Source organism: Petromyzon marinus, chromosome 76, assembly GCF_048934315.1.
Source record: "Petromyzon marinus isolate PM22_M1 ecotype Great Lakes invasive population chromosome 76, UKy_Petmar_22M1.pri1.0, whole genome shotgun sequence".
NCBI lineage: Eukaryota > Metazoa > Chordata > Hyperoartia > Petromyzontiformes > Petromyzontidae > Petromyzon > Petromyzon marinus.
This window is the reverse complement of record NC_133742.1, coordinates 2,542,586-2,567,675: the sequence shown is the minus strand read 5'-3', so window position 1 is coordinate 2,567,675 and position 25,090 is coordinate 2,542,586. Positions and strand designations below refer to the sequence as shown.

The following is a 25,090-nucleotide window of genomic DNA, read 5'->3' as shown; positions in this document are numbered from 1 at the left end:
GGGTGAGGAGGGGGGTGAGGAGGGGGATGGCGGAGGGGGATGAGGAGGGGGGTGAGGAGGGGGTGAGGAGGGGGATGAGGAGGGGGATGCGGAGGGGGATGAGGAGGGGGATGAGGAGGGGGATGCGGAGGGGGATGAGGAGGGGGGTGAGGAGGGGGATGAGGAGGGGGGTGAGGAGGGGGATGCGGAGGGGGATGAGGAGGGGGGTGAGGAGGGGGATGAGGAGGGGGGTGAGGAGGGGGGGGAGGAGGGGGGTGAGGAGGGGGGGAGGAGGGGGGGTGAGGAGGGGGGGGAGGAGGGGGGTGAGGAGGGGGATGGGGAGGGGGGTGAGGAGGGGGTGAGGAGGGGGACGAGGAGGGCGATGTGGGCGATGTGTTGAACCTTGATTGTAATCTGCACTCCTATCCCTGTTTGTGTGAATCGTGCGACTGTTGTTGCAACGTCCAACTGGGCATCTGTGAGGGGATCCCTCCTTCAGGATAAATAAACAGATTGTGAGAGGGGAGAGGTCCAGGAGTTGTTGTGGGCACGGGGGAGAGTTGTTGCGAGGGACGACACGAGGGTCAGGCAGAGGAGAGGCCAAGCGAGTCGCTCGGCGTTCATCATTGTGAGTGAGGTAGAGATCAGGGTGCGAATTGCACGAGGACATTCCTGCCTGTTTGTCCACAACAACAACAACAGTGCAGGCCACAACAAGACAACAACAACAACAGCCTACACACCAAGACAACAACAACAACAACAGTCCCAGACCCCACACCAAGACAACAACAACAACAGCCCACACACTAAAACAACAACAACAACAGCCCACACACCAAGACAACAACAACAGACCCCACACACCAAGACAACAACAACAACAGCCCACACACCAAGACAACAACAACAACAGCCCACACACCAAGACAACAACAACAGACCCCACACAACAAGACAACAACAACAACAGCCCACACACCAAGACAACAACAACAACAGCCCACACACTAAAACAACAACAACAACAGCCCACACACCAAGACAACAACAACAGACCCCACACAACAAGACAACAACAACAACAGCCCACACACCAAGACAACAACAACAACAGCCCACACACCAAGACAACAACAGCAGCCCACACACCAAGACAACAACAACAACAGCCTACACACCAAGACAACAACAACAGTCCCAGACCCCACCAAGACAACAACAACAGCCCACACACCAAGACAACAACAGCAGCCCACACACCAAGACAACAACAACAACAGCCTACACACCAAGACAACAACAACAACAGCCCACACACCAAGACAACAACAACAGCCCACACACCAAGACAACAACAACAACAACAACCCACACACCAAGACAACAACAGCAGCCCACACACCAAGACAACAACAACAGTCCCAGACCACACCAAGACAACAACAACAACAGCCCACACACCAAGACAACAACAACAGCCCACACACCAAGACAACAACAACAACAGCCCACACACCAAGACAACAACAACAGTCCCAGACCACACCAAGACAACAACAACAACAGCCTACACACCAAGACAACAACAGCCCACACACCAAGACAACAACAACAACAGCCCACACACCAAGACAACAACAACAACAGCCCACACACCAAGACAACAACAACAACAGCCCACACACCAAGACAACAACACCAGCCCACACACCAAGACAACAACAACAACAACAGCCCACACACCAAGACAACAACAACAACAGCACGGACAAGTGTCGCTACCGTTAAAGCTGGGTCTGATCCTGTAGTCGTAACCCTTGTGATGGAATCCTTGCGGCTCCACCATGGCCATTGCTGCTGCTGCTGCTTCTGCTGCTGTTGTTGTTGTTGCTGTTGTTGCTGCTGTTGTTGTTGCTGTTGTTGTTGTTTCCACTGCAAAGCTTGGCCTGCAGGTGACAACCAGCAGTAACAATAATAATAATCATTAATAATAGCTCCATGTATATATGTTAGAGGCTTTTCACCCAGGATACAGGACACAGCAGCAGCAGAATCACTTGTCGGAGTTATAAAAGAGAGAGAGAGTGAGCGACATGGAGTAGGAAGAGAGGGGGCAGTGAGAGAGGAGGGGGGGTAGAGAGAGAGGGGGGGGTAGAGGAGAGAGGGGGTAGAGAAAGAGGGGGTAGAGAAAGAGGGGTAGAGAGAAAGGGGGGTAGAGAGAGAGGAGTAGAGAGAGGGGTAGAGAGAGGGGTAGAGAGAGGGGTAGAGAGAGGGGTAGAGAAAGAGGAGGTAGAGAGAGAGGGGGTAGAGAGAGAGGGGGTAGAGAGAGAGGGGTAGAGAGAGGGGTAGAGAGAGGGGTAGAGAGAGAGGGTAGAGAGAGAGGGGGTAGAGAGAGAGGGGTAGAGAGAGAGGGGCAGAGAGAGAGAGGGGTAGAGAGAGAGGGTAGAGAGAGAGAGGGTAGAGAGAGAGAGGGTAGAGAGAGAGGGGTAGAGAGAGAGGGGGTAGAGAAGAGGGGGTAGAGAGAGAGGGTAGAGAGAGAGAGGGGGTAGAGAGGGGGGTAGAGAGAGGGGGGTTAGAGAGAGGGGTAGAGAGAGAGGGGTAGAGAGAGAGGGGTAGAGAGAGAGAGGGGGGTAGAGAGGGGGTAGAGAGAGGGGGTAGAGAGAGAGAGGGTAGAGAGAGAGGGGGTAGAGAGAGAGGGGGGTAGAGAGGGGGGTAGAGAGAGAGAGGGTAGAGAGAGGGGGTAGAGAGAGAGGGGTAGAGAGAGAGGGGGTAGAGAGAGGGGGGTAGAGAGAGAGGGGTAGAGAGAGAGGGGGTAGAGAGAGAGGGGTAGAGAGAGAGGGGTAGAGAGAGAGAGGGGGGTAGAGAGGGGGGTAGAGAGAGGGGGGTTAGAGAGAGGGGTAGAGAGAGAGGAGGTAGAGAGAGAGGGGTAGAGAGAGAGAGGGGGGTAGAGAGGGGGGTAGGGAGAGAGGGGGTAGAGAGAGAGGGGGTAGAGAGAGAGAGGGTAGAGAGAGAGGGGGGTAGAGAGGGGGGTAGAGAGAGGGGGTAGAGAGAGGGGGGTAGAGAGAGAGAGGGGTAGAGAGAGAGGGGGGTAGAGAGAGAGAGGTGGTAGAGAGGAGGGGGTAGAGAGGGGGTAGAGAGAGAAGGGGGTAGAGAGAGAGGGGGTAGAGAGAGAGGGGGTAGAGAGGGGGTAGAGGAGAGGGGGTAGAGAGAGAGGGGTAGAGAGAGAGGGGGGGTAGAGAGAGAGAGGGGGTAGAGAGAGAGAGGGGTAGAGAGAGGGGGTAGAGAGAGAGGGGGGTAGGGAGAGAGAGGGGGTCGAGAGAGAGGGGTAGAGAGAAGGGATAGAGAGAGGAGGGGGGGTAGAGAGAGGGGGGTAGAGAGAGAGGGGGGTAGAGAGAGAGAGAGGGGGTTCGAGAGAGAGGGGGTAGAGAGAGGGATAGAGAGAGAGGGGGGTAGAGAGAGGGGGGGTAGAGAGAGAGGGGGGTAGAGAGAGAGAGGGGGTAGAGAGAGAGAGGGGGTAGGAGAGGGGGTAGAGGAGAGAGGGGTAGAGAGAGAGGGGTAGAGAGAGGGGTAGAGAGAGAGAGGGGTAGAGAGAGGGGGTTGAGAGAGAGAGGGGGTAGAGAGAGAGAGGGGGTAGAGAGAGGGGGTAGAGAGAGGGGGTAGAGAGAGAGGGGTAGAGAGAGAGAGGGGGTTAGAGAGAGGGGGAAGAGAGAGGGGGTAGAGAGAGGGGGTAAAGAGAGGGGGTAGAGAGAGAGAGGAAGGGGTAAGGTGGAGCGGAACAAAATATTTTCTGTTGGCTCTTTCATTCAAACAAAGCATAAAAAAACACAAAAAAAACCGAAATGATGAACGGAGCAAAGTGCCGACTACACCGAGCATCTTCTTCATGTTTCCTCTGATCGTAAAAAAAAGAGAGAGATCCCCTGACATCTCTCTCTCTCTCTTATCTCTCTCTCGAGAAGAGAGATAAGAGAGAGAGAAAGAGAAAGAGAGAAAGAGGGAGAGAAGGAGGGAGAGAGAGATAAGAGAGAGAGAGAAAGAGAGAGAGATAAGAGAGAGAGAGAGAGAAAGAGGGAGAGGAGGGAGAGAGATAAGAGAGAGAGAGAGAAAGAGGGAGAGAAGGAGGGAGAGAGAGATAAGAGAGAGAGAGAGAAAGAGGGAGAGGAGGGAGAGAGATAAGAGAGAGAGAGAGAAAGAGGGAGAGAAGGAGGGAGAGAGAGATAAGAGAGAGAGAGAGAAAGAGAGAGATATAAGAGAGAGAGAGAGGTCAAATTAGAGGGATGCGGGTGGCCACTCAGAGGCAGCTCTGTGGTGTCCGCTTCCGCGGGCCGCTCTCTAACACTGGGCCGGACACCTGAGGGTGATGCTCATGAGGAGCCACACTGCGATGGCGCTGCTGCTGGTGCTGCTGGTGGTGGCGCTGCTGGTGGTGGTGCTGGTGGTGGTGCTGGTGGTGCTTACTGCTCCTCCTCGGGTCCACAGAGCCTCCATGCTTCTGTCACAGCACAGAGGCAATGATCCCTCGCACGGGCGAACAAAAAGCCCGTCGTGACAAGTACTGCTGGTAAGTAGAACATACGAAGCCCTGTGGGTGGCTAGGAGATGTTAACTACCTCGCCTGGTGTACAGGAGGTGGTGGGTTCGATCCCGACCCCCTAACACCTGCTGCTGTATATTTGGAGTTTGCGGTGTCTCTCTCTCATCATCAGCACCATCACGGTAGCTAGGAGATGTTAACTACCTCGCCTGGTGTGCAGGAGGTCGTGGGTTCGATCCCGATCCCCTGACACCTGCTGCTTCTGCTGTATATTTGGAGTCCGTGTCTCTCTCTCATCAGCACCATCACGGTGGCTAGGAGATGTTAACTACCTCGCCTGGTGTGCAGGAGGTCGTGGGTTAGATGTTTAGATGTTGACTACCTCGCCTGGTGTGCAGGAGGTCGTGGGTTCGATGTTGAGATGTTAACTACCTCGCCTGGTATACAGGAGGTCGTGGGTTCGATCCCGACCCCCTAACACCTGCTGCTGTATATATGGAGTCCGTGTCTGTCTCTCATCAGCACCATCACGGTGGCTATGAGATGTTAACTACCTCGCCTGGTCTACAGGAGGTCGTGGGTTCGATCCCGATTCCCTGACGATGCCTGCTGCTGTATATTTGGAGTCCGTGTCTCTCTCTCTCATCAGCACCATCACGGTGGCTATGAGATGTTAACTACCTCGCCTGGTGTACAGGACGTCGTGGGTTCGATCCCGATCCCCTAACACCTGCTGCTGTATATTTGGAGTCCGTGTCTCTCTCTCATCAGCACCATCACGGTAGCTATGAGATGTTAACTACCTCGCCTGGTGTGCAGGAGGTCGTGGGTTCGATGTTGAGATGTTGACTACCTCGCCTGGTGTGCAGGAGGTCGTGGGTTCGATGTTGAGATGTTAACTACCTCGCCTGGTCTACAGGAGGTCGTGGGTTCGATCCCGACCCCCTGACACCTGCTGCTGTATATTTGGAGTTTCTCTCTCTCTCTCTCTCCGTGGTCACGTGAAATTTTATCGGGGCCCTTCAGGGTTTCCCCCTCCACAATTGGAATGAACTCCACGCGTGTAGACAGTATTTCAATAATGGTATACATTTCCACGTGGAAATGTATACCATCATTTGTGATCGCCCAGGTCGCTTCTGAAAAAGATGTGGCCTTAGAGAGAGGGGGAGACACAGACTCCAAATCTACAGCAGGAGGCATCGTTAAGGTCGGGATAGAACCCGCGACCTCCTGTGTACCAGGCGAGGTAGTCAACATCTCCTAGCGTCTGGGATTGAACCCACGTCCTCCTGAATACTAGGCGAGGAAGTCAACATCTCTCAGTGTCTGGGATTGAACCCACGACCTCTTGTGTACCACGTGAGGTAGTCAACATCTCTCAGTGTCTGGGATTGAACCCACGACCTCCTGTGTACCAGGCGAGGTAGTCAACATCTCCCAGGGTCTGGGATTGAACCCACGACCTCCTGTGTACCAGGCGAGGTAGTCAACATCTCTCAGCAGGCACCATCAGCTGGGGTCGGGATCGAACCCACAACCTCGTGTAGACCAGGCGTGGGAGTTAACATTTCATAGCCACCGTGATGATGATGAGAAAAAGAGACGCAGACTCCAAATCTACAGCAGCAGGCACCGTCAGTTGGGATCGGGATCGATCCCACAACCTTGTGTAGACCAGGCGAGGGAGTTAACATCTCCAAGTCACTGTGGCACCCTGTAGAACTGGGCTATAGAGAAAAGATGATTATTATCATTTGCATTTACACTTTTTATAGAGACCCACAGACCTACAGAGAGACTTGTAGACTCACACCAGAGACTCTTATGATCACAACAGAGATCCGTAGACTCAGCACAGAGATCGGTAGACTCAACGCAGAGACCAATAGACTCATACAGAGACCCGAAGACTCAACAGGGATCCGTAGACTCAACACGGAGACCCGTAGACTCAACTTAGAGACCTTAAACTCACACAGACATCCGTAGACTCACAACAGAGACCCGTAGACTCACAACAGAGAACCGTAGACTCACAAGAGAGACGTGTAGACTCACACAGAGACTCATAGACTCAACACAGAGATCCGTAGACCCACCCAGAGACCCGTAGACTCAACACAGAGACGCGTAGACTCAGCACATATACCCATAGACTCAACACAGAGACCCCTAGACTCAACACAGAGATCCATGAACTCACAACAGAGAGACGTAGACTCACAACAGAGGTCCGTAGACTCATACAGAGACCCATAGATTCACAAGGGAGACTGTGTAGACTCACAAAGAGACCCACAGACTCAGCACAGATGCCTGTAGACTTACACAGAGACCCATAAACTCAACACAAAATCCTGTAGACCCACAACAGAAACCTGTAGACTCAACACAGAAACCCGTAGACACAACAGAAACCCGTAGATTCACAACAGAGAGACGTAGACTCACAACAGAGGTCCGTAGACTCATACAGAGACCCATAGATTCACAACGGAGACTGTGTAGACTCACAAAGAGACCCACAGACTCAGCACAGATACCTGTAGACTCACACAGAGACCCATAGACTCAACACAGAGACCTATAGACTCAACACAGAGACCCATAGACTCACAACAGAGACCCGTAGACTCACAACAGAGACCTGTAGACTCACAACATACCCGTAGACTCAACGCAGAGACCCGTAGACACACACAGAGACCCATAGACTCAACACAGAGACCCGTGGACTCACAACAAATACCCGTCGACTCAACGCAGAGACTCGTAGACTCACAACAGAGAACCGTAGACTCGCAACAGAGACCCGAAGACTCACACAGAGACCGATAGACTCAACACAGAGACCCGTAGACACACACAGAGACCCATAGACTCAACACAGAGACCCGTGGACTCAACACAGAGACCCGTAGACTCACACAGAGACCCATAGACTCAACACAGAGACCCGTAGACTCACACAAAGACCTATAGACTCAACACAGAGACCCGTGGACTCACACAGAGACCCGTAGACTCACAACAGAGACCCGTAGACTCACAACAGAGACCCGCAGAATCAACGCAGAGACCCATAGACTCAACACAGAGACCCGTAGACTCACACAGAGACCTATAGACTCAACACAGAGACCCGTGGACTCACACAGAGACCCGTAGACTCACAACAGAGACCCGTAGACTCACAACAGAGACCCATAAACTCAACGCAAAATTCTGTAGACCCACAACAGAAACCTGTAGACTCAACACAGAGACCCGTAGACTCAACACAGAAACCCGTAGACTCACACAGAGACCCATAGACTCAACACAGAGACCCATAGACTCACACAGAGACCCATAGACTCACAACGGAAACCCGTAGACTCACAACAGAGACCCGTAGACTCAACACAGAGACCCGTAGACTCACAACAGAAACCCGAAGACAAACAAAGACCCATAGACTCAACACAGAGACCCATAGACTCAACGCAGAGACCCGCAGACTCACAACAGAGACCCGTAGACACACAGAGACCCATCGACTCAACACAGAGACCCGTAGACACAACAGAGGCCCGTAGACTTACAACAGAGACCTGTAGACACACAACAGAGACTCTTAGACTCAACACAGAGATCCGTAGACTCACATAGACCCATACACTCACAACAGAGACCCGTAGACTCACAGAGACCCATCGACTCAACACAGAGACCCGTAGACACACAACAGAGACCCGTAGACTCACAATAGATATCCGTAGACTCACACAGAGACCCATAGACTCACACAGAGACCGTAGACTCAACGCAGAGACCCGTAGACTCACGACAGAGACCCGTAGACTCACAATATAGACCCGTAGACTCACACAGAGACCCGTAGACTCACAAATAGAGACCCGTAGACTCAACACAGAGACCCGTAGACACACAACAGAGACCCGTAGACTCAACACAGAGACACATAGACTCAACACAGAGACCCGTAGACTCACAATAGAAACCCGTAGACTCACAACAGAGACGTGTAGACTCACACAGAGACCCATAGACTCAACACAGAGACCCGTAGACTCACACAGAGACCCATAGACTCAACACAGAGACCCATAGACTCAACACAGAGACCCGTAGACTCACAACAGAGACCCGTAGACTCACAACAGAGACGTGTAGACTCAACACAGAGACCCGTAGACTCACACAGAGACCCATAGACTCAACACAGAGACCCGTAGACTCAACACAGAGACCCGTGGACTCACACAGAGACCCGTAGACTCACAACAGAGACCCGTAGACTCACAACAGAGACCCGCAGAATCAACGCAGAGACGCGTAGACTCACAACATAGACGCGTAGACTCACACAGAGACCCATAAACTCAACACAAAATCCTGTAGACCCACAACAGAAACCTGTAGACTCAACACAGAGACACGTAGACTCACAACAGAAACCCGTAGACTCACAACAGATATCCGTAGACTCACAACATAGATCCGTAGACTCACAACAGAGACCCGTAGACTCAACACAGAGACCCGTAGACTCACAACAGAGGCCCGTATACTCACACAAAGACCCATAGACTCAACACAGAGACCCGTAGACTCAACACAGAGACCCATAGACTCAACACAGAGACCCGTAGACTTACAACAGAAACCCGTAGACTCACAACAGAGACCCATAGACTCACACAGAGACCCATAGACTCGCTAATACAGAGACCCATAGACTCACTCACCAGAGAGACCCGTAGACTCACTCACACAGAGACCCGTAGACTCACTCACACAGAGACCCGTAGACTAACTCACACAGAGACCCATAGACTCAACACAGAGACCCGTAGACTCACACAGAGACCCGTAGACTCACACAGAGACCCGTATACTCACACAAAGACCCATAGACTCAACACAGAGACCCATAGACTCACAACGGAAACCCGTAGACTCACAACAGAAACCCGAAGACAAACAGAGACCCATAGACTCAACGCAGAGACCCGCAGACTCACAACAGAGACCCGTAGACACACAGAGACCCATAGACTCACAATAGAGACCCGTAGACTAACAACAGAGACCCGTAGACTCACAGAGACCCATCGACTCAACACAGAGACCCGTAGACACAACAGAGGCCCGTAGACTTACAACAGAGACCCGTAGACACACAACAGAGACTCGTAGACTCAACACAGAGACTCGTAGACTCAACACAGAGATCCGTAGACTCACATAGACCCATAGACTCACAACAGAGACCCGTAGACTCACAGAGACCCATCGACTCAACACAGAGACCCGTAGACTCACAACAGAGACCCGTAGACTCACAATAGATATCCGTAGACTCACACAGAGACCCATAGACTCACACAGAGACCGTAGACTCAACGCAGAGACCCGTAGACTCACAATATAGACCCGTAGACTCAACACAGAGACCCGTAGACTCAACACAGAGACCCGTAGACTCAACACAGAGACCCGTAGACTCAACACAGAGACCCGTAGACTCAACACAGAGACCCGTAGACACACAACAGAGACACATAGACTCAACACAGAGACCCGTAGACTTACAACAGAAACCCGTAGACTCACAACAGAGACCCGTCGACTCACACAGAGACCCGTAGACTCACAACAGAGACCCATAGACTCACACAGAGACCGTAGACTCAACACAGAGACCTGTAGACTTACAACAGAAACCCGTAGACTCACAACAGAGACCCGTAGACTCAACACAGAGACCCGTAGACTCACACAGAGACCCATAGACTCAACACAGAGACCCGTAGACTCACACAGATACCCATAGACTCAACACAGAGACCCATAGACTCAACACAGATACCCGTAGACTCACAACAGAGACCCATAGACTCAACACAGAGACCCGTAGACTCACAACAGAGACCCGTAGACTCACAACAGAGACCCGTAGACTCACTCACACAGAGACCCATAGACTCAACACAGAGACCCGTAGACTCAGTACAGAGACCCGTAGACTCACACAGAGACCCATAGACTCACTCACAACAGATATCCGTAGACTCACAACATAGACCCGTAAACTCACAACATAGACCCGTAGACTCACAACATAGACCAGTAGACACACAACAGAGACCCATAGGCTCACAACATAGACCCGTAGACTCACAACAGAGACCCCTAGACTCAACACAGACCTCAGGACTCGCATAGAGAGCCAAAGGGGGACATCGACTAACCTGGATGGTGGTAGGGTGTGTGGGTGGGGGCACAGTGGAGGTCAGGGGTGGGGGGGGGGTCAGGGGGGGTTGGGGGGTCAGGCGACCCTTCTCTGCGGGTCTCCCTCTGCTGTCTCCGACCTCGCTCTCTCCCTCTGTCTCTCTGGACGGAGAGAGAGACAGATCTCTGGAGGCAGAAATCTCTGGAGAGAGATGTCTGGAGAGAGTAAGAGATCTGTGGTGAGAGACAGAGATCAGGTGGGACCATCGACTGCTGCTCCTGCAATCTCTCTCTCTCTCTCAATCTCTGGCTGGCTGCTTCATATGCAAGGTGAGCGGCCGATAATCCCCAGGGCTTGCGAAGCGAAGCCAGACACCCCCACCCCCCCCCTTCCCCTTAGATCCTTCACCCCCCCCCCCCCCCCGGGTCACTGCCCCCTTCGAAAGAGACGCTGGGGGAGTCGCGGGTGGAGGGGGGGGGGGTCTCTGGTGAAGCTCAGGGCCCCCCAACACTCCACCTGTGTTTGCCTTGGCTCCGTCACACGCGGATCTATGGTTAAGACCCCCCCCCCCCCGCCCCTCCCCGAGTGTAAGCGGACAGGAGTCGAGTTACCTCTGCACACAAGGACGGCCCCTTACGTAACCCACACAGCCCGGGTGAGTGAGTGGAGTTTGTGTGATCTCCCCCTGTACTACAGAGTGAGTGAGTGGAGTTTGTGTGATCTCCCCCTGTTCTACAGAGTGAGTGGAGTTTGGGTGATCTCCCCCTGTTATACAGAGTGAGTTGAGTTTGTATGATCTCCCCCTGTACTACAGAGTGAGTGAGTGGAGTTTGTATGATCTCCCCATGTTCTACAGAGTGAGTGAGTGGAGTTTGTGTGATCTCCCCCTGTTCTACAGAGTGAGTGGAGTTTGTATGATCTCCCCCTGTACTACAGAGTGAGTGAGTGGAGTTTGTATGATCTCCCCCTGTTCTACAGAGTGAGTGAGTGGAGTTTGTGTGATCTCCCCCTGTTCTACAGAGTGAGTGGAGTTTGTATGATCTCCCCCTGTTATACAGAGTGAGTTCAGTTTGTATGATCTCCCCCTGTACTACAAAGTGAGTGAGTGGAGTTTGTATGATCTCCCCATGTTCTACAGAGTGAGTGAGTGGAGTTTGTGTGATCTCCCCCTGTTCTACAGAGTGAGTGGAGTTTGTGTGATCTCCCCCTGTACTACAGAGTGAGTGGAGTTTGTGTGATCTCCCTCTGTACTACAGAGTGAGTGGAGTTTGTATAATCTCCCCCTGTTCTACAGGGTAAGTGAGTGGAGTTTGTGTGATCTCCCCCTGTTCTACAGAGTGAGTGGAGTTTGTATGATCTCCATCTGTTCTACAGAGTGAGTGGAGTTTGTATGATCTCCCCCTGTTCTACAGAGTGAGTGAGTGGAGTTTGTGTGATCTCCCCCTGTTCTACAGAGTGAGTGGAGTTTGTGTGATCTCCCCCTGTACTACAGAGTGAGCGAGTAGAGTTTGTATGATCTCCCCCTGTTTTACAGAGTGAGAGGAGTTTGTATGATCTCCCCCTGTACTCCAGAGTGAGTGAGTGGGGTTTGTATGATCTCACAATGTTCTACAGAGTGAGCGAGTGGAGTTTGTATGATCTCCCCCTGTTCTACAGAGTGACTCGAGTTTGTATGATCTCACCCTGTACTACAGAGTGAGTGAGTGGAGTTTGTATGATCTCGCCCTGTTCTACAGAGTGAGTGGAGTTTGTATGATCTCACCCTGTTCTACAGAGTGAGTGAGTCGAGTTTGAATGATCTCACCCTGTACTACAGAGTGAGTGAGTGGAGTTTGTGTGATCTCCCCCTGTTCTACAGAGCGAGTGGAGTTTGTATGATCTCCCCCTGTACTACAGAGTAAGTGAGTGGAGTTTGTATGATCTCCCCGTGTTCTACAGAGTGAGTGAGTGAAGTTTTTATGATCTCCCCCTGTTCTACAGAGGGAGTGGAGTTTGTATAATCTCCCCCTGTTCTACAGAGTGAGTGAGTCGAGTTTTTATCATCTCCCCCTGTGCTACAGAGTGAGTGAGTGGAGTTTGTGTAATCTACCCCTGTTCTACAGAGTGAGTGAATCGAGTTTTTATGATCTCCCCATATTCTACAGAGTGAGTGATTGGAGTTTGTGTGATTTACCCCTGTGCTACAGAGTGAGTGAGTGGAGTTTGTATGATCTCCTCCAGTTCTACAGAGTGAGTGAGTGGAGTTTGTATGATCACCCCCTGTTCTACCGAGTGAGTGAGTGGAGTTTGTATGATCTCCTCCAGTTCGACAGAGTAAGTGAGTGGAGTTTGTGTGATCTCCCCCTGTTCTACAGAGTGAGTGATTGGAGTTTGTATGATCTCACCCTGTTCTACAGAGTGAATGAGTGGAGTTTGTGTGATCTCCCCCTGTTCTACAGAGTGAGTGAGTGGAGTTTGTATGATCTCCCCCTGTACTACAGAGTGAGTCGAGTTTGTATGATCTCACCCTGTACTACAGAGTGAGTGAGTGGAGTTTGTGTGATTTCCCCCTGTTCTACAGAGTAAGTGGAGTTTGTATGATCTCACCCTGTTCTACAGAGTGAGTGAGTCGAGTTTGAATGATCTCACCCTGTACTACAGAGTGAGTGAGTGGAGTTTGTATGATCTCCCCCTGTTCTACAGAGTGAGTGGAGTTTGTATGATCTCACCCTGGTCTACAGAGTGAGTGAGTGGAGTTTGTATGATCTCCCCCTGTTCTACAGAGTGAGTGAGTGGAGTTTGTATGATCTCCCACTGTTCTACAGAGTGAGTGAGTGGAGTTTGTATGATCTCCCCCTGTTCTACAGACTGAATGAATGGAGTTTGTATAATCTCACCCTGTACTACAGAGTGAGTGAGTGGAGTTTGTATGATCTCCCCCTGTTCTACAGAGTGAGTGAGTGGAGTTTTTATGATCTCCCCCTGTTCTACAGAGTGAGTGGAGTTTGTATAATCTCCCCCTGTTATACAGAGTGAGTGAGTCGAGTTTTTATCATCTCCCCCTGTGCTACAGAGTGAGTGAGTGGAGTTTGTGTAATCTCCCCCTGTTCTACAGAGTGAGTGAGTCGAGTTTTTTTATGATCTCCCCATTTTCTACAGAGTGAGTGATTGGAGTTTGTGTGATCTACCCCTGTGCTACAGAGTGAGTGAGTGGAGTTTGTGTGATCTCCCCCTGTTCTACAGAGTGAGTGAGTGGAGTTTGTATGATCTCCCCTGTTCTACAGAGTGAGTCGAGTTTGTATGATATCCCCCTGTTCTACAGAGTGAGTATAGCTTGTGTGATCTCCCCCTGTACTACAGAGTGAGTGAGTGGAGTTTGTATGATCTCGCCCTGTTCTACAGAGTGAGTGGAGTTTGTATGATCTCACCCTGTTCTACAGAGTGAGTGAGTCGAGTTTGAATGATCTCACCCTGTACTACAGAGTGAGTGAGTGGAGTTTGTGTGATCTCCCCCTGTTCTACAGAGCGAGTGGAGTTTGTATGATCTCCCCCTGTACTACAGAGTAAGTGAGTGGAGTTTGTATGATCTCCCCGTGTTCTACAGTGTGAGTGAGTGAAGTTTTTATGATCTCCCCCTTTTCTACAGAGTGAGTGGAGTTTGTATAATCTCCCCCTGTTCTACAGAGTGAGTGAGTCGAGTTTTTATCATCTCCCCCTGTGCTACAGAGTGAGTGAGTGGAGTTTGTGTAATCTACCCCTGTTCTACAGAGTGAGTGAATCGAGTTTTTATGATCTCCCCATATTCTACAGAGTGAGTGATTGGAGTTTGTGTGATTTACCCCTGTGCTACAGAGTGAGTGAGTGGAGTTTGTATGATCTCCTCCAGTTCTACAGAGTGAGTGAGTGGAGTTTGTATGATCACCCCCTGTTCTACCGAGTGAGTGAGTGGAGTTTGTATGATCTCCTCCAGTTCGACAGAGTAAGTGAGTGGAGTTTGTGTGATCTCCCCCTGTTCTACAGAGTGAGTGATTGGAGTTTGTATGATCTCACCCTGTTCTACAGAGTGAATGAGTGGAGTTTGTGTGATCTCCCCCTGTTCTACAGAGTGAGTGAGTGGAGTTTGTATGATCTCCCCCTGTACTACAGAGTGAGTCGAGTTTGTATGATCTCACCCTGTACTACAGAGTGAGTGAGTGGAGTTTGTGTGATTTACCCCTGTTCTACAGAGTAAGTGGAGTTTGTATGATCTCACCCTGTTCTACAGAGTGAGTGAGTCGAGTTTGAATGATCTCACCCTGTACTACAGAGTGAGTGAGTGGAGTTTGTATGATCTCCCCCTGTTCTACAGAGTGAGTGGAGTTTGTATGATCTCACCCTGGTCTACAGAGTGAGTGAGTGGAGTTTGTATGATCTCCCCCTGTTCTACAGAGTGAGTGAGTGGAGTTTGTATGATCTCCCACTGTTCTACAGAGTGAGTGAGTGGAGTTTGTATGATCTCCCCCTGTTCTACAGACTGAATGAATGGAGTTTGTATAATCTCCCCCTGTACTACAGAGTGAGTGAGTGGAGTTTGTATGATCTCCCCCTGTTCTACAGAGTGAGTGAGTGGAGTTTTTATGATCTCCCCCTGTTCTACAGAGTGAGTGGAGTTTGTATAATCTCCCCCTGTTATACAGAGTGAGTGAGTCGAGTTTTTATCATCTCCCCCTGTGCTACAGAGTGAGTGAGTGGAGTTTGTGTAATCTCCCCCTGTTCTACAGAGTGAGTGAGTCGAGTTTTTTTATGATCTCCCCATTTTCTACAGAGTGAGTGATTGGAGTTTGTGTGATCTACCCCTGTGCTACAGAGTGAGTGAGTGGAGTTTGTGTGATCTCCCCCTGTTCTACAGAGTGAGTGAGTGGAGTTTGTATGATCTCCCCTGTTCTACAGAGTGAGTCGAGTTTGTATGATATCCCCCTGTTCTACAGAGTGAGTATAGCTTGTGTGATCTCCCCCTGTACTACAGAGTGAGTGAGTGGAGTTTGTGTGATCTCCGCCTGTTCTACAGAGTGAATGAGGGGAGTTTGTGTGATCTCCCCCTGTTCTACAGAGTGATTGAGTCGAGTTTGTATGATATCCCCCTGTTCCACAAAGTGAGTGGAGTTTTTACGATCAACCCCTGTTCTACAGAGTGAGTGGAGTTTGTATGATCTCCCCCTGTTCTACAGAGTGAGAGTGAGTCGAGTTTGTATGATCTCCCCCTGTTCTACAGAGTGATTGGTGTTTGCATGTGATCCCCCTGTTCTACAGAGTGACTCGAGTTTGTATGATCTCACCGTGTACTACAGAGTGAGTGAGTGGAGTTTGTATGATCTCGCCCTGTTCTACAGAGTGAGTGGAGTTTGTATGATCTCACCCTGTTCTACAGAGTGAGTGAGTCGAGTTTGAATGATCTCACCCTGTACTACAGAGTGAGTGAGTGGAGTTTGTGTGATCTCCCCCTGTTCTACAGAGCGAGTGGAGTTTGTATGATCTCCCCCTGTACTACAGAGTAAGTGAGTGGAGTTTGTATGATCTCCCCGTGTTCTACAGAGTGAGTGAGTGAAGTTTTTATGATCTCCCCCTGTTCTACAGAGTGAGTGGAGTTTGTATAATCTCCCCCTGTTCTACAGAGTGAGTGAGTCGAGTTTTTATCATCTCCCCCTGTGCTACAGAGTGAGTGAGTGGAGTTTGTGTAATCTACCCCTGTTCTACAGAGTGAGTGAATCGAGTTTTTATGATCTCCCCATATTCTACAGAGTGAGTGATTGGAGTTTGTGTGATCTACCCCTGTGCTACAGAGTGAGTGAGTGGAGTTTGTGTGATATCCCCCTGTTCTACAGAGTGAGTGAGTGGAGTTTGTATGAGCTCCCCTGTTCTACAGAGTGAGTCGAGTTTGTATGATCTCCCCCTGTTCTACAGATTGAGTATAGTTTGTGTGATCTCCCCCTGTATTGCAGAATGAGTGAGTGGAGTTTGTGTGATCTCCGCCTGTTCTGCAGAGTGAATGAGTGGAGTTGTGTGATCTCCCCCTGTTCTACAGAGTGAGTGAGACGAGTTTGTATGATCTCCTCCTGTTCTACAAAGTGAGTGGAGTTTGTATGATCTACCCCTGTTCTACAGAGTGAGAGTGAGTCGAGTTTGTATGATCTCCCCCTGTACTACAGAGTGAGTGGTGTTTGTATGTTATCCCCCTGTTCTACAGAGTGAGTGAGTGGAGTTTGTATGATCTCACCCTGTTCTACAGAGTGTGTGAGTCGAGTTTGTGTGATCTCCCCCTGTTCTCCAGAGTGAATGAGTGGAGTTTGTATGATCTCCCCCTGTTCTGCAGAGTGAGTGGAGTTCATGTGATCTCACCCCGTTCTACAGAGTGAGTGAGTCGAGTTTGTATGATCTCCCCCTGTTCTACAGAGTGACTGAGTGGAGTTTGTATGATCTCACCCTGTACTACAGAGTGAGTGAGTGGAGTTTGTATGATCTCACCCTGTTCCACAGTATGAATGAGTGGAGTTTGTATGATCTCCCCCTGTTCTACCGAGTGAGTGAGTCCAGTTTTTATGATCTCCCCCAGTTCTACAGAGTGAGTGAGTGGAGTTTGTATGATCTCCTCCAGTTCTACAGAGTGAGTGAGTGGAGTTTGTATGATCACCCACTGTTCTACCGAGTGAGTGAGTGGAGTTTGTATGATCTCCTCCAGTTCGACAGAGTAAGTGAGTGGAGTTTGTGTGATCTCCCCCTGTTATACAGAGTGAGTGAGTGGAGTTTGTGTGATCTCCTCCTGTTCTACAGAGTGAGTGAGTCTAGTTTGTGTGATCTCCCCCTGTTCTACAGAGTGAGTGATTGGAGTTTGTATGATCTCACCCTGTTATACAGAGTGAATGAGTGGAGTTTGTGTGATCTCCCCCTGTTCTACAGAGTGAGTGAGTGGAGTTTGTATGATCTCCCCCTGTACTACAGAGTGAGTCGAGTTTGTATGATCTCACCCTGTACTACAGAGTGAGTGAGTGGAGTTTGTGTGATTTCCCCCTGTTCTACAGAGTAAGTGGAGTTTGTATGATCTCACCCTGTTCTACAGAGTGAGTGAGTCGAGTTTGAATGATCTCACCCTGTACTACAGAGTGAGTGAGTGGAGTTTGTATGATCTCCCCCTGTTCTACAGAGTGAGTGGAGTTTGTATGATCTCACCCTGGTCTACAGAGTGAGTGAGTGGAGTTTGTATGATCTCCCCCTGTTCTACAGAGTGAGTGAGTGGAGTTTGTATGATCTCCCCTGTTCTACAGAGTGAGTGAGTGGAGTTTGTATGATCTCCCCCTGTTCTACAGACTGAATGAATGGAGTTTGTATAATCTCCCCCTGTACTACAGAGTGAGTGGTGTTTGTATGTTATCCCCCTGTTCTACAGAGTGAGTGAGTGGAGTTTGTATGATCTCACCCTGTTCTACAGAGTGTGTGAGTCGAGTTTGTGTGATCTCCCCCTGTTCTCCAGAGTGAATGAGTGGAGTTTGTATGATCTCCCCCTGTTCTGCAGAGTGAGTGGAGTTCATGTGATCTCACCCCGTTCTACAGAGTGAGTGAGTCGAGTTTGTATGATCTCCCCCTGTTCTACAGAGTGACTGAGTGGAGTTTGTATGATCTCACCCTGTACTACAGAGTGAGTGAGTGGAGTTTGTATGATCTCACCCTGTTCCACAGTATGAATGAGTGGAGTTTGTATGATCTCCCCTGTTCTACAGAGTGAGTCAAGTTTGTATGATATCCCCCTGTTCTACAGAGTGAGTATAGTTTGTGTGATCTCCCCCTGTACTACAGAGTGAGTGAGTGGAGTTTGTGTGATCTCCGCCTGTTCTACAGAGTGAATGAGGGGAGTTTGTGTGATCTCCCCATGTTCTACAGAGTGATTGAGTCGAGTTTGTATGATCTCCCCCTGTTCTACAAAGTGAGTGGAGTTTTTACGATCAACCCCTGTTCTACAGAGTGAGTGGAGTTTGTATGATCTCCCCCTGTTCTACAGAGTGAGAGTGAGTCGAGTTTGTATGATCTCCCCCTGTTCTACAGAGTGATTGGTGTTTGTATGTGATCCCCCTGTTCTACAGAGTGAGTGAGTGGAGTTTGTGGGATCTGCCCCTGTTCTACAAAGTGAGAGGAGTTTGTATGATCTACCCCTGTTCTACAGAGTGAGTGGAGTTTATATGATCTCCCCCTGTTCCACAGAGTGAGAGTGAGTCGAGTTTGTATGATCTCCTCCTGTTCTACAGAGTGAGTGAGTGGAGTTTATATGATCTCCCCCTGTTCTACAGAGTGAGTGAGTGGAGTTTGTATGATCTCCCGCTGTACTACGGAGTGAGTCGAGTTTGTATGATCTCCCCCTGTTCTGCAGAGTGAGTGGAGATTATGTGATCTCCCTCCGTTCTACAGAGTGAGTGAGTCGAGTTTGTATGATCTCCCCCTGTTCTACAGAGTGACTGAGTGGAGTTTGTATGATCTCACCCTGTACTACAGAGTGAGTGAAGTTTTTGTGATCTCCCCCTGTTCGACAGAGTAAGTGAGTGGAGTTTGTATGATCTCCTCCTGTTCTACAGAGTGAGTGAGTCGAGTTTGTGTGTTCTCCCCATGTTCTACAGAGTGAGTGAGTGGAGTTTATATGATCTCACCCTGTTCTACAGAGTGAATGAGTGGAGTTTGTGTCATCTCCCCCTGTTCTACAGAGTGAGTGAGTGGAGTTTGTGTGATCTCCCCCTGTGCTAGAGAGTGAGTAGAGTTTGTATGATCTCACCCTGTTCTACAGAGTGAGTGAGTCGAGTTTGAATGATCTCACCCTATACTACAGAGTGAGTGAGTGGAGTTTTTGTGATCTCCCCCTGTTCTACAGAGTGAGTGGAGATTGTATGATCTCACCCTGGTCTACAGAGTGAGTGAGTGGAGTTTGTGTGATCTCCCCGTGTTCTACAGAGTGAATGAGTGGAGTTTGTTTGATCTCCCCCTGTACTACAGAGTGAGTGAGTGAGTGGAGTTTGTATGATCTCCCCCTGTTCTACAGAGTGAGCGGAGTTTGTGTGATCTCCCCCTGTTCTACAGAGTGAGTGATTGGAGTTTGTTTGATCTACCCCTGTGCTACAGAGTGAGTGAGTGGAGTTTGTGTGATCTCCCCCTGTTCTACAGAGTGACTGAGTGGAGTTTGTATGATCTCACCCTGTACTACAGAGTGAGTGAGTGGAGTTTGTATGATCTCACCCTGTTCCACAGTATGAATGAGTGGAGTTTGTATGATCTCCCCCTGTTCTACCGAGTGAGTGAGTCGAGTTTTTATGATCTCCCCCAGTTCTACAGAGTGAGTGAGTGGAGTTTGTATGATCTCCTCCAGTTCTACAGAGTGAGTGAGTGGAGTTTGTATGATCACCCCCTGTTCTACCGAGTGAGTGAGTGGAGTTTGTATGATCTCCTCCAGTTCGACAGAGTAAGTGAGTGGAGTTTGTGTGATCTCCCCCTGTTATACAGAGTGAGTGAGTGGAGTTTGTGTGATCTCCTCCTGTTCTACAGAGTGAGTGAGTCTAGTTTGTGTGATCTCCCCCTGTTCTACAGAGTGAGTGATTGGAGTTTGTATGATCTCACCCTGTTCTACAGAGTGAATGAGTGGAGTTTGTGTGATCTCCCCCTGTTCTACAGAGTGAGTGAGTGGAGTTTGTATGATCTCCCCCTGTACTACAGAGTGAGTCGAGTTTGTATGATCTCACCCTGTACTACAGAGTGAGTGAGTGGAGTTTGTGTGATTTCCCCCTGTTCTACAGAGTAAGTGGAGTTTGTATGATCTCACCCTGTTCTACAGAGTGAGTGAGTCGAGTTTGAATGATCTCACCCTGTACTACAGAGTGAGTGAGTGGAGTTTGTATGATCTCCCCCTGTTCTACAGAGTGAGTGGAGTTTGTATGATCTCCCCCTGTTCTACAGAGTGAGTGAGTGGAGTTTGTATGATCTCCCCTGTTCTACAGAGTGAGTGAGTGGAGTTTGTATGATCTCCCCCTGTTCTACAGACTGAATGAATGGAGTTTGTATAATCTCCCCCTGTACTACAGAGTGAGTGGTGTTTGTATGTTATCCCCCTGTTCTACAGAGTGAGTGAGTGGAGTTTGTATGATCTCACCCTGTTCTACAGAGTGTGTGAGTCGAGTTTGTGTGATCTCCCCCTGTTCTCCAGAGTGAATGAGTGGAGTTTGTATGATCTCCCCCTGTTCTGCAGAGTGAGTGGAGTTCATGTGATCTCACCCCGTTCTACAGAGTGAGTGAGTCGAGTTTGTATGATCTCCCCCTGTTCTACAGAGTGACTGAGTGGAGTTTGTATGATCTCACCCTGTACTACAGAGTGAGTGAGTGGAGTTTGTATGATCTCACCCTGTTCCACAGTATGAATGAGTGGAGTTTGTATGATCTCCCCTGTTCTACAGAGTGAGTCAAGTTTGTATGATATCCCCCTGTTCTACAGAGTGAGTATAGTTTGTGTGATCTCCCCCTGTACTACAGAGTGAGTGAGTGGAGTTTGTGTGATCTCCGCCTGTTCTACAGAGTGAATGAGGGGAGTTTGTGTGATCTCCCCATGTTCTACAGAGTGATTGAGTCGAGTTTGTATGATCTCCCCCTGTTCTACAAAGTGAGTGGAGTTTTTACGATCAACCCCTGTTCTACAGAGTGAGTGGAGTTTGTATGATCTCCCCCTGTTCTACAGAGTGAGAGTGAGTCGAGTTTGTATGATCTCCCCCTGTTCTACAGAGTGATTGGTGTTTGTATGTGATCCCCCTGTTCTACAGAGTGAGTGAGTGGAGTTTGTGGGATCTGCCCCTGTTCTACAAAGTGAGAGGAGTTTGTATGATCTACCCCTGTTCTACAGAGTGAGTGGAGTTTATATGATCTCCCCCTGTTCCACAGAGTGAGAGTGAGTCGAGTTTGTATGATCTCCTCCTGTTCTACAGAGTGAGTGAGTGGAGTTTATATGATCTCCCCCTGTTCTACAGAGTGAGTGAGTGGAGTTTGTATGATCTCCCGCTGTACTACGGAGTGAGTCGAGTTTGTATGATCTCCCCCTGTTCTGCAGAGTGAGTGGAGATTATGTGATCTCCCTCCGTTCTACAGAGTGAGTGAGTCGAGTTTGTATGATCTCCCCCTGTTCTACAGAGTGACTGAGTGGAGTTTGTATGATCTCACCCTGTACTACAGAGTGAGTGAAGTTTTTGTGATCTCCCCCTGTTCGACAGAGTAAGTGAGTGGAGTTTGTATGATCTCCTCCTGTTCTACAGAGTGAGTGAGTCGAGTTTGTGTGTTCTCCCCATGTTCTACAGAGTGAGTGAGTGGAGTTTATATGATCTCACCCTGTTCTACAGAGTGAATGAGTGGAGTTTGTGTCATCTCCCCCTGTTCTACAGAGTGAGTGAGTGGAGTTTGTGTGATCTCCCCCTGTGCTAGAGAGTGAGTAGAGTTTGTATGATCTCACCCTGTTCTACAGAGTGAGTGAGTCGAGTTTGAATGATCTCACCCTATACTACAGAGTGAGTGAGTGGAGTTTTTGTGATCTCCCCCTGTTCTACAGAGTGAGTGGAGATTGTATGATCTCACCCTGGTCTACAGAGTGAGTGAGTGGAGTTTGTGTGATCTCCCCGTGTTCTACAGAGTGAATGAGTGGAGTTTGTTTGATCTCCCCCTGTACTACAGAGTGAGTGAGTGAGTGGAGTTTGTATGATCTCCCCCTGTTCTACAGAGTGAGCGGAGTTTGTGTGATCTCCCCCTGTTCTACAGAGTGAGTGATTGGAGTTTGTTTGATCTACCCCTGTGCTACAGAGTGAGTGAGTGGAGTTTGTGTGATCTCCCCCTGTTCTACAGAGTGACTGAGTGGAGTTTGTATGATCTCACCCTGTACTACAGAGTGAGTGAGTGGAGTTTGTATGATCTCACCCTGTTCCACAGTATGAATGAGTGGAGTTTGTATGATCTCCCCCTGTTCTACCGAGTGAGTGAGTCGAGTTTTTATGATCTCCCCCAGTTCTACAGAGTGAGTGAGTGGAGTTTGTATGATCTCCTCCAGTTCTACAGAGTGAGTGAGTGGAGTTTGTATGATCACCCCCTGTTCTACCGAGTGAGTGAGTGGAGTTTGTATGATCTCCTCCAGTTCGACAGAGTAAGTGAGTGGAGTTTGTGTGATCTCCCCCTGTTATACAGAGTGAGTGAGTGGAGTTTGTGTGATCTCCTCCTGTTCTACAGAGTGAGTGAGTCTAGTTTGTGTGATCTCCCCCTGTTCTACAGAGTGAGTGATTGGAGTTTGTATGATCTCACCCTGTTCTACAGAGTGAATGAGTGGAGTTTGTGTGATCTCCCCCTGTTCTACAGAGTGAGTGAGTGGAGTTTGTATGATCTCCCCCTGTACTACAGAGTGAGTCGAGTTTGTATGATCTCACCCTGTACTACAGAGTGAGTGAGTGGAGTTTGTGTGATTTCCCCCTGTTCTACAGAGTAAGTGGAGTTTGTATGATCTCACCCTGTTCTACAGAGTGAGTGAGTCGAGTTTGAATGATCTCACCCTGTACTACAGAGTGAGTGAGTGGAGTTTGTATGATCTCCCCCTGTTCTACAGAGTGAGTGGAGTTTGTATGATCTCACCCTGGTCTACAGAGTGAGTGAGTGGAGTTTGTATGATCTCCCCCTGTTCTACAGAGTGAGTGAGTGGAGTTTGTATGATCTCCCACTGTTCTACAGAGTGAGTGAGTGGAGTTTGTATGATCTCCCCCTGTTCTACAGACTGAATGAATGGAGTTTGTATAATCTCCCCCTGTACTACAGAGTGAGTGAGTGGAGTTTGTATGATCCCCCCCTGTTCTATAGAGTGAGTGAGTGGAGTTTTTATGATCTCCCCCTGTTCTACAGAGTGAGTGGAGTTTGTATAATCTCCCCCTGTTATACAGAGTGAGTGAGTCGAGTTTTTATCATCTCCCCCTGTGCTACAGAGTGAGTGAGTGGAGTTTGTGTAATCTCCCCCTGTTCTACAGAGTGAGTGAGTCGAGTTTTTTATGATCTCCCCATTTTCTACAGAGGGAGTGATTGGAGTTTGTGTGATCTACCCCTGTGCTACAGAGTGAGTGAGTGGAGTTTGTGTGATCTCCCCCTGTTCTACAGAGTGAGTGAGTGGAGTTTGTATGATCTCCCCTGTTCTACAGAGTGAGTCGAGTTTGTATGATATCCCCCTGTTCTACAGAGTGAGTATAGTTTGTGTGATCTCCCCCTGTACTACAGAGTGAGTGAGTGGAGTTTGTGTGATCTCCGCCTGTTCTACAGAGTGAATGAGGGGAGTTTGTGTGATCTCCCCCTGTTCTACAGAGTGATTGAGTCGAGTTTGTATGATCTCCCCCTGTTCTACAAAGTGAGTGGAGTTTTTACGATCAACCCCTGTTCTACAGAGTGAGTGGAGTTTGTATGATCTCCCCCTGTTCTACAGAGTGAGAGTGAGTCGAGTTTGTATGATCTCCCCCTGTTCTACAGAGTGATTGGTGTTTGTATGTGATCCCCCTGTTCTACAGAGTGAGTGAGTGGAGTTTGTGGGATCTGCCCCTGTTCTACAAAGTGAGAGGAGTTTGTATGATCTACCCCTGTTCTACAGAGTGAGTGGAGTTTATATGATCTCCCCCTGTTCCACAGAGTGAGAGTGAGTCGAGTTTGTATGATCTCCTCCTGTTCTACAGAGTGAGTGAGTGGAGTTTATATGATCTCCCCCTGTTCTACAGAGTGAGTGAGTGGAGTTTGTATGATCTCCCGCTGTACTACGGAGTGAGTCGAGTTTGTATGATCTCCCCCTGTTCTGCAGAGTGAGTGGAGATTATGTGATCTCCCTCCGTTCTACAGAGTGAGTGAGTCGAGTTTGTATGATCTCCCCCTGTTCTACAGAGTGACTGAGTGGAGTTTGTATGATCTCACCCTGTACTACAGAGTGAGTGAAGTTTTTGTGATCTCCCCCTGTTCGACAGAGTAAGTGAGTGGAGTTTGTATGATCTCCTCCTGTTCTACAGAGTGAGTGAGTCGAGTTTGTGTGTTCTCCCCATGTTCTACAGAGTGAGTGAGTGGAGTTTATATGATCTCACCCTGTTCTACAGAGTGAATGAGTGGAGTTTGTGTCATCTCCCCCTGTTCTACAGAGTGAGTGAGTGGAGTTTGTGTGATCTCCCCCTGTGCTAGAGAGTGAGTAGAGTTTGTATGATCTCACCCTGTTCTACAGAGTGAGTGAGTCGAGTTTGAATGATCTCACCCTATACTACAGAGTGAGTGAGTGGAGTTTTTGTGATCTCCCCCTGTTCTACAGAGTGAGT

The 25,090-nt window shown here is 49.4% G+C and overlaps 2 protein-coding genes across 2 annotated transcripts in view; one reads left to right on the top strand and one right to left on the bottom strand.

Annotated features, from left to right (window-relative positions):
- Nucleotides 1–1,834, bottom strand: part of LOC116957526 (glycine receptor subunit alpha-1-like) — a 28,498-nt gene extending 26,664 nt beyond the window's left edge. The window contains exon 1 of the mRNA XM_076056574.1: nucleotides 1,765–1,834. Coding sequence (XP_075912689.1) covers nucleotides 1,765–1,834 — 70 coding nt within the window. The remainder of the gene's footprint in view (nucleotides 1–1,764) is intronic.
- The window catches only part of LOC116957550 (uncharacterized), a 453,026-nt gene that overhangs the window by 219,532 nt on the left and 208,404 nt on the right, over nucleotides 1–25,090 (top strand). The gene's annotated exons all lie outside the window — the stretch shown is intronic.